Source organism: Phytophthora infestans, genomic scaffold (genome assembly GCF_000142945.1).
Source record: "Phytophthora infestans T30-4 supercont1.7 genomic scaffold, whole genome shotgun sequence".
Lineage (NCBI taxonomy): Eukaryota > Oomycota > Peronosporomycetes > Peronosporales > Peronosporaceae > Phytophthora > Phytophthora infestans.
In genome coordinates this window covers 367729-377733 of record NW_003303752.1, presented here as the reverse complement: position 1 = coordinate 377733, position 10005 = coordinate 367729, and the positions used below count along the sequence as shown (strand labels likewise).

The window sequence follows — 10005 nt, the reverse complement described above, 5'->3', positions numbered from 1 at the left end:
GGAGCTGAGCGAATCATCTCAGCCAGCGCCAGGGTTCTTTGTTCGGCTTCATAGCGTGCTTGTTGAACACAGGACTTAGTGTACAGCTGCTGCTGCTGAGCTTGAAGCTGCTGGCTAGTGTGAAGCTGTACCTGACACTCAGCGATATCTTGTGCTTGCGCTGATACGTGTGCAATTGCCATTCCTAGCCTATGGCTGGATACGTCCGCGCGTGATTCTTCGTCATACACCACGAGGTCTTCACTGTTCTGGGACGCTATTACGAGAGAGGAATGCCTGCGACGTCTGCTCAGTTAAACGTCATGTGCAGTCATCTAAGACTTAGGAGGCATTGATCGCGTTTTAACCAATGAAATAAATGCAGAAATCATCCAACCCAGAGGCAGAAAGTAGCTCCGATTAAGTTCGTTTCTCTCGGCTTAAATGCGAGAGAGAGGAGATTTAAACCTTGAGAGATGATCTCTCGAGGTTTTTCATCTCCCTATTCCTTTGTAGTGATACCGTCGTGAAGTCACATTTTATCACTATCCGGAGGAATCAAAATCCAGAGCTGTACGATTGCAAGAGTTCCATCACCTTTATAGCTACTGCTGTATTCAATGGAGTATACCACGACTGCAAAACTGTACAGCGTGAGCGTGTTCCAAGGCCCTTATATGGAGCGTGGAGTTTTAAAACTCTACACATACCCGCACACGTATTTGTGAGCTGCTGGAAGCACACGGGTCTTCTAGACTACCTAAATGTGCTCATATGAGAATCTGAAGACGATCATTGATGAACTTGTCGTGATGCGTGATGATGTCGCGCTTGCACACAAAAGACCTGGTGATTATAGAGAGCTGCTTAACACGCTAGAGGAGTCTCTTCTCTTCAAGAGAAGATATTCGTAGACGAGACCACAGATTTGGGTACAAACGAAGCTACTGCGGATTATACTGATTCTAACTATGGTCATAAAGTCAATGTAATACTTAAGTAAAGTGGAAGGAAAAGAGAACGGGTTGAGAATACAAGAAGTGTCTAAAGCGCCTTTACCGACTGTGGCGCCTTACATCAACTTGCCTCCTACTCTGTATGTGCTAATGCTAGCGACCTGTAGTGATCGGGTACTTCATCTAAAGTGTTACAAGTGAGGCAAATGTCTTTGCTGGACACGTGGTCGTAAACAAACATTCTCTAAAGCTGAGTGCCTCTAGTTAGTGATAACTGTCGATTTTGTATCACAAAGTGAAATCTGGAGGGTAGAAACTGGGCCTGTATGCTAGCACCAGCCTAGCGTATCACAATTTGGGATAATTGTCTGTATAATAGTTCGTATCGAGGTAATGAAAACTTTTACCTTCTTTGTCGATCTAAGCTAAAACCAGCTGTAATTGTTATTAATAAGCTGGATTGTCTTAACCAGCTCTATTCCGCTAAGAAACACAAAAAATGACATCCAGCAGGATAGCTGGTTTCAAAATTCAGCTCTGGGTTGAATTTTGATTCGTCCTCCTTTGCGCCTTCAAATCCAGCCTTTTCTGATGGAACACGATCACTTATTTTTATCTTTATTTTACTTAACAAAAGGACTGTTCTACAGCTCTAGCTTATTTTCAAACAAGCTGGATTTGCCCCTGCAAACCGAACACGGCCTTAGAACTTTCATGCGGATCTTCGCGGCTTTGGTGTCATGTAGTTCGGTCCGTACGCCTCGGCCAAGAAGAAGTGAGGGTCATGCACCGTGTCGAACTGCATTCCATTGATCGTCACCTGTGAGAATGGCTCCACTTTATCTCCGGAAAGGAAACGTCCGTTGCTGCCTACGAATTCTTGAATATCCCAAAGACTATCGTTCATTTTCTTCATCTTGTAAAGATCAACGTACGGCACAGCAAAGTTCCTTGTGAGAGATTTGTTTGGGTCATAGAGTCGAGCTACGAGCGGGTGAGTTGGTGCCACACAGACACGCCAAATCTTCATGAAGAACATGTGATACCCTTTTTGTCGAAGTCCTCCAACGTGATCATAGGAGTGTTCCCCGTGGCCTTGAGCTCTTCGTACACATCAACCATCAACATGTGAAGTACACTGGTATAGCAAATCGACTTTGGGGATCGGGCGTTGAGTAGATCAGTTCGATCTCCCGCGATACAAAACGGTGTGTCCTTCCGTCCTGATATGGGTAAGCAGTAACTGTACTTCATACTGAATCGTCGTTTATCTTGACAAAGCGACGTGTGTTCTCCACGGAAAGTTGGACTTGGAGGAGGGTCCATCTCTCTCAATACCGAGTAAAATCGGTGACCTGAATGGTACTTGATAGAGCCGGCACTTAAAGTTCTAGGAGAGCAGACGCTGTCTTCGCTGAGAAGATATTTTCTGGAATACACAGGAGGACATACGTCTCCGCAACAAGTCCAAAACCCACCAATCCGATTGGTACCAATATAATTAGCGGGATCTCCTTGAGACCCTTCAGAAGTCGAAGAGTAAGCCAGCTGGACGTAGCGGACTGTGCTTGATCGTTTTAGCAATTTCTTCGCATTTCGTCTCCATACTTCGTGGCCGAACTGACAGGAGGAGAGACGAAGAGCAAATGAGAGCGGCCCAGCGATTAGTACAGTAGCACAAAGCGCGCGTTGTATCTTCGCAACAAACTCTTTTCATCACGTGAGTTAACCCTCTGAGACACACTCTGCTTTTGCTGTTCGTTTGCAGTAAAAGGGTCGATAGTGGTAAACAAAATGGTCGCACTTTTTGACGAGATTTTCATGCAATAAAGTTGATAAATTTCAAGGATTCTTCGGGTTTTCAGGATCCGTTCGACATTTTCTCTAGTGCGCCCCGCAATTTATCTTTATCGACAAGTTTCAGCATTGCCTTCGTCTTAGCAGATACATTCATCGAGACATTCATTGACATCGACGATCTCCGCGGCCTTAAGGTCATGTAACGCGGTCCATACACCCGTGTTAAGAAGAAATGTGGGTCCTTTACTGTGTCGAACGGCATCCCGTTGATCGTCACCTGGGAGAAAGGTTCCACTTTGTCTTTAGGCAACAGCTGTCCATTACTACTTTTCAGCTCCTCGACGTCTGTAGTGGGTGGTGGCATGAAAGCCCAATCACGACCACGCAATACAGTGAGTGAAGCTCTGTAGTTGAGCTATGGCAACATGTGTTGATAGTTAGCTACTATGTAATGGCACAGCACGCAGTAAAGTGCACATCAAGTGCTGTGGCCCATGAGATGAGGTCACGCACTTGAAGATTATCTACTACACATGTTTGTTAGCTCGGGCTGGTATACATCGTGGCAGAGAGCCACCAGGACGTTGCCTTGCAGGACGCTGTCACTAGGACGCTAGTGATAGTTAGGTAGAGCGGTTTGTCGGCGTGCATGTCTTTATAGTTCACTTTTGGTTTTACATCAAAGCCGGCAAGCGCAATACAATTGGCAAGAGATTTACGGAAGCGCCAGCTTCCCCCGACTGTGTTCGCGTTTTTTCAGTGTGACCTACTACAAGGAATTCTTTAGTGTGATCAAGGTCAAGATGACAAGATCTACGAGGAGCAACCTGACGACCGATGCACCAGCTAGCACCACAGCGGGAGATTCGTCTACAGTGCCGATGACACTGTTCATGCCCCTCGCAGCGCCTCAGCTTAAGAGCACCTCGCATGCAGCTCTCGTCCAGTGGCGCAAGCTACGCAGTGAGTACGACGACGAAGTGGCCATGCGCTGCAAGAAATACCCGACCAAGATGGCGGAAGTTCTCGTCAGTGTAAAGAAGTCGTTTGATAAGCGTCTTCTAGCTGCATGGTGCGACTTTGAGTGGGACGTCGACGTTGCTAACGTCACCGACGATTTCATCCTGGCGAAGATTGACGAGATCATTGCGTCAGTAAAAAATAACGCTGTTCCAGACGTCGCCGCCCTTTTTAAGGAAAATGTCGTCATGGACATAAAGGAAAGTGACGTGAAAGAGAGAGTGATGCAATTTTTCGTCCGAAGCCGTGAATTCATCGATGAACAAGGTTAACAAGCCTTTTTTACTGGAAATGAAGGTGTGAGGCTTAAATGCAAGCTATTGATTGAAGCACTTGAACCTTGCAGTCTTCGTGAAGAGGTGTCAGCCGTTGTTAAGTACCAAGCTCGGACAGCGAACGAAGATGAAAAGGAGCTGTTCAAGCTGATACTTGAAAAGGCATTTGAACAGGACCGTGACTTCCAGCGCCGCAAGCGTTCACGTGGCCGAGACCCAAGTGAGTCGACGCGCAAGGAGAGACAGACGCAAAGTAATACCAACCAGCCTCCTGCTAAGTACCGTAAGGTCGAGCATGGCGGTAAACCAATTAGAAAGGACATCAGTGCGAGCAACAAGCAAGGCCAGAAAAAGAGTGCTGTGAAAAGAGATGACACTCCTCCAACCGGCGGCTGTCTTAAGTGTAAAGGCGACCATTGGCTTGTTCACTGCCCGACTGCGAGCAGTGACGAGAAGAAAGTGCTCCTTCGCAAGATGCATGAGCGCCGCGATAGCAAGCGTGCTAATAACGATGCGTGAAGACTAAAGCGCATAAAGGACTGTCTCTCAAGGCACGATAAGACTGTCGTCCTTGAAGAGAGACTGTCCATGCCCTACTGCGCCGATACTGGGGCAGAAAAGAGCATCATCAGTGCTCGGAAGCTGATTGAACTGAAGGAATTAGGAAGTTTTGCGAAAACCACCACGTTGACGTCGCCTATTATCTGTGAGACAGTCGGAAAACACAAGATTCTGGCGAGTCGCTCCGTTCTACTACGGATAATGCTGCACACAGCTGCTGGGGCTGTAAGACCAGTCAAGCCGTATGAAGTGTTAGTGATTGATAAAGATGAAGAAGAATTTATTCTGGGCGAAGATATACTCACTGATCTTGGCATCAGTATTGATCGGCAGTTGGAGCAGTTGGCTGAGAAGACATCATCGGATGATGACGACCCAATACCAGTTGAAGACGCTTTCGAAGTGGGTTGTACACCTGATGAGGAGGTTCGCCAAGCTGTTGAAGGCATGATCGTGACAGCGATTGAGAACGGCTTTCCAGTAGACAAAGAGGACAAACTACGAACTATTGTGTATATGTACGATGTATGGAGGATCCGACTTGGATTAGACCCACCTGCGAAGGTCCCGCCATTGGAAATTCGACTGAAGAAGGGTGCTACACCATTTCGGTGTAAACCGAGAGTGTACCCGCCGCACATACGGAAATTTCTGCAGGAGTTTAACGATGAGTTGGTCCGTCTCGGATGAGTATTCGAGAACGTCTTAAGTCGGTGAACGTGCCCTGCTCTACCGATCAAGAAGCCAGGCAATGACGAGTTTCGCCAGACCAGTGACTATCGACCCGTTAATGCGGAAATGGAGCCAATTGCGGGTGTCATGCCAATTCTTCAAGTGATAACTGAGCACGTGCGTGGAATCTTTTTCTTTGGTCTTTTCGACTTTATCAAGGGCTTTTGGTAGTTGCCTCTCGCCAAAGCAAGCCAAGAGATCCTGAGCTATATGACGGATGCCAAAGTCTACACACCTACGCGCGTTTCGCAAGGTTGTAGTGACGCAGCCCTGCATTTTCAAAGGACAATGGAACACTGTTTCGCTAAACTGCTTTACAAGCACTTGCTTGTATGGATTGACGATCTATTACTGTATGCAGATGACGTAGATACGTATTTGGAGAAGCTTGGCGAGCTGTTCTCGCTGATGAATGAGTTCGGACTTAATCTGAGCGCAACCAAGTCCTCTCTTTTCCAGCGCTCTGTAAAGTGGTGCGGCAAGATTATTGACGGCGAAGGCGTTCGCCATGACCCTGAGCGAATCGCAGCATTGCGTGCCATGCCGTAACCGTCTACTGCTGGAGATTTGCAGCAGTTCCTGTGCGCGTGTAATTGGATGCGCGACAGTCTTTTAGACTATGCAGGCAATGTTAAAGCTTTGCAGACGCGCCTTGACTTGACTCTGGGAAATGGAAACGGACTAAGCGGGTTGCAGCTCGACTACCCGTCAGTTTTACTAAGGAAAAAACGACTGCTTTTGATAAAGTCAAAGAGTGCCTGCAATGTTGGCACATCCAAGTCCAGACGGAGTACTTTCAGTGTTCACCGATGCTTCCGACGAAGCGTGGAGTGTGATAGTGACTGATGTGGAGACATGGAGAGGATATCAACCTGTTTGGGAGCAAAATCATCGACTTCTTCACTGTCTGAGTGGTACATTTACAGGATCACAAGCTAACAGGAGCGTAATTGAGAAGGAGGTTTTCGCCATTGTAGCAGCATGCGACAAGCTGCCACACCTCCTTCTCCGCCCGCGTGGTTTTCGACTATATTGTGACCACAAAAATCTTATACACGTGTTTGCTCCGAGCGACACAGTGAAAATACATATCCGTGGCAAGTTACTGAGGTGGGCAATGCGTCTTGGTGATTTCGCTACGATATCTTCCACATCGCAGGCAAGGACAACGTATGGGCTGATATGGTAACTCGATGGGCTCGACCACCAAGCTCCCTTAGTATACGCAAAGTTCAAACCCGCGGACAACAGCAACATAATCGTCTATCACTGCGGCCACTCGACGACGAAGGCTTTGTATGGCCCGACCTAGATTCTATTTCAGATGCCCAGCGCAAACTCGGGGACAAGTCTGAGATGCAGCGCCTGCAGGAAGGTGATGACGGGATTCGACGCAAGGACAATCGACTGTACATTCCAGCGGAAGCCACAAATCTGCTCCGCCGCTTGTGCATCATCGCACACTGCGGCCCTCAGGGACATCGAGGCCGGGATGCTATGCTGGCACACCTAGGCCAAGTTTTTTACGTGCCTTCACTTCGACAATGCGTGGACTGGTTTCTGGCAAGCTGCCTCCTGTGCCATCATGTAAAAGGGGGGAAGGTGGTACCAAGGCCCTGGAGTGAGACCTACCGATGTAGTGAGTGAAATCAAGCGCTACACTGGGACTTTCTCTACCTAGTTGAAACCTACGATGACCTGCAGTATCTACTGGTGCTCAAAGCCGATGCTAGTCACTACTGCGAGCTTGTGAATTGTGAGACCCCAACAAGTACAGTGGCAGCTGATGCGATCATGGATTGGCACAGCAGATTTGGAGTGCCTAAAGACTGGATTAGTGACCAACGGACTCACTTCAAGAATGAAGTGATCGACGAGCTGTGCAATAGGTTGAAGTGCAAGCAAATCTTTTCGCCGACCTACAGTCCATGGATTAACGGATCTGTGGAACGGGTGAATCGAGATATCCTGCAAGTTCTGCGAGTACTTATCCTAGACTACAAACACAACTACAGGGACTGGCCAAGGCTCAATCCTATAGTTCAAGCAAATCTCAGCCACACTGTCGTACCGTCGTTGGCAGGAAAGACACCGGGTGAGTTGTTCACCGGACTGGATCCCCCTTCGCCTCTGAAGGCTGTATACTTGGGACCAGAGGTGGCTCCCAGTGTACAACCGACTCGAACCTCGGCAGAGATCGAGTCTAGTCTGGCTCTACTACGGGCTAGTGTCAGAGACATGCACAGGGCGGTTGCAGATGCCCGCCTCAAGCAGACACTACTGAACGAGAAAAAGGCGCGAGGTGATAACGTGGTCAACTTCAACGTAGGCGATTATGTACTACGATCACGTGTGGACGAGAAAGGACAGAACAAGCTACTCGTCACATGGATTGGACCCTACGCTGTCACTGAAGCACAACAGCAGAACGTTTTCAAGGTGAAGCACCTCGTTACTGGCGTAGAGCTTGACGTGCATGCCTCGCGGCTCAAGTTTTTCGCTGACAAGGACCTCGAGGTGACTGAGGAGCTCCTGGAGCACGTGGCTGCTCAGGGTATCATCCTTCGCGTGCGCGAGCTACTTCGGCATCGGTGGAACAACACGAGCCGAGCCTACGAGATCCTTGTAGCGTGGCATGGGTTGGAGGCAATAGAGGACTCATGGGAGCCTCTAGCAGCACTGCACAAAGACGTGAGTACGTTAGTGCAACAGTACGTTGCTGCAGTCAAAGACACTAATCTTGAGCGTCACCTCAAAGCGCTAGAAGCGTCAGGAAAGCGACGCTGAAGCTAATGTGTATACGTGTATACCCCTCAGTATAATGGCTATACTTTCACTAAATTAAGGTTTTTCCTTGATACTGTGGTTGTCTTGGTCATTATCTGTTGGAATTACATGCTTCAACTGCAACACGTTGAAGTTGGTCACATAGCGTGGACCAAATGATTAGTCGAGTGATTAGTCACGATGAGTTGAAATATCACTGAGTAGTGAGTTATTTGTAATACAATATGCACAAGCAAAAGGCTGAGTGGTCGAATTGGGCTTAAAGGGGGACTGTAGTGAGTGGTGGCATGAAAGCCCAACCACGACCACGCAATACAGTGAGTGAAGCTCTGTAGTTGAGCTATGGCAACATGTGTTGATAGTTAGCTACTATGTAATGGCACAGCACGCAGTAAAGTGCACATCAAGTGCTGTGGCCCATGAGATGAGGTCACGCACTTGAAGATTATCTACTACACATGTTTGTTAGCTCGGGCTGGTATACATCGTGGCAGAGAGCCACCAGGACGTTGCCTTGCAGGACGCTGTCACTAGGACGCTAGTGATAGTTAGGTAGAGCGGTTTGTCGGCGTGCATGTCTATATAGTTCACTTTTGGTTTTACATCAAAGCCGGCAAGCGCAATACAATCGGCAAGAGACTTACGGAAGTGCCAGCTGCCCCCGACTGTGTTCGCGTTTTTTCAGTGTGACCTACTACAACGTCCCAGTTACCGTTATGGAGATCCTTCATCCGATATAAATCCACGTACGGCACGTCGATATATCGGGACAGTAGTCGATTCGGGTCGTATAAATGACTTGCAAGTGGATGTGTTGGTGCTACACACACCCTCCAAACCCCTTTAAAGAACATGTGATAGCCCTTTCTCCAGAGCTCCTCCTTCACTGCTTCTTGTGCGTTAAGTCTCTCAACAAACCCGATATCCGTGTCTTCAGTGAACGGGATCATCGAGCCATTCCGTACAGCTCCTAATAAGGAGCCAAAGATGATCAGAGGAGTATTCCCGGTCGCCTGTAGCTCTTCATAGACCTCGACCAACAACATGTGCAACACACTAGCGTAACAGATTGACTTGTGTGAGCGGGTATGAAGTAAGTCGCTACGGTCCGCAGCGAGACAAAACGGTGTGTCTTTCCGTCCAGAAATTGGTAAGCAGAAGTTGAATCCCGCTTTAAAGCGAGCGTCTTCGTTGCACAGCGTTGTGTGTGTATTGCGGAATACTGGCGGTGAGAGATCCATGTCCTTAAGTGCAGCGTAGTATCGATGTCCTGAGTGGTACTCGATGTCGCTGGCGTTGTGAGCTCTAGGAGAGCACACTTCTTCTTTGATTATCGCAACTTCAGGGGTGGCATCTATGAGCTGCGTGTCCATCGCAAAGCCAAACACCAGTAAGCCGACAAGCACTAGGATAAAGCTTAACGTCAGTGTCATCCCCGTCCACAGGGGCTTGCGCCCTAAGAGTATCCGAAGGAAGCCAATTTGATGAGGTGCTCTACCCTTGACTTCATCGACGCTGTGGTCGAGTCTCCTGGCCATGATTTCTATTGAAATGAAGCACTGGACGGACGTTCGTGATGTGAACAGCAGAGTGCGAGAGGGAGAATGAGACCGAACAGACAAATGGCGGTCAACATGATGAGGTCACGGCCAAGTGGATGGCCCGACTGGAATTCAGAGACCGTGATCGTGTCGATAGGGATGAGCGAGCAAGGGGTCAGATCTCGAGATTATTGGTAGTGGGCTCGTTGTTAGTCATACTAGGTACTGGGACTGTAGAGGTCTACGGTCTACTAGACCGGGTCTAGTGATAGGATGGCACGCTGCAAGTTTATCGCTGACACGCGTTGTGTTATGCTGTGTTTACGCCAGCATGTCACTCCTGACTCTTTAGTA

The 10005-nt window shown here is 48.3% G+C and overlaps 2 protein-coding genes across 2 annotated transcripts; both read right to left on the bottom strand.

The window, feature by feature from the left end:
- Positions 1-1647: 1647 nt before the first annotated feature.
- On the bottom strand, positions 1648-2057 carry PITG_05105 (uncharacterized protein; the record flags this gene model as incomplete). Its single annotated transcript, XM_002998763.1, has 2 exons — positions 1648-1919; positions 1982-2057. 2 exons carry the CDS (start codon positions 2055-2057, stop codon positions 1648-1650), a joined length of 348 nt encoding a protein of 115 aa, XP_002998809.1.
- Positions 2058-8555: 6498 nt separating this feature from the next.
- Positions 8556-9483, bottom strand: PITG_05104 (uncharacterized protein; the record flags this gene model as incomplete). Its single annotated transcript, XM_002998762.1, has 2 exons — positions 8556-8559; positions 9029-9483. 2 exons carry the CDS (start codon positions 9481-9483, stop codon positions 8556-8558), a joined length of 459 nt encoding a protein of 152 aa, XP_002998808.1.
- Positions 9484-10005: the final 522 nt, after the last annotated feature.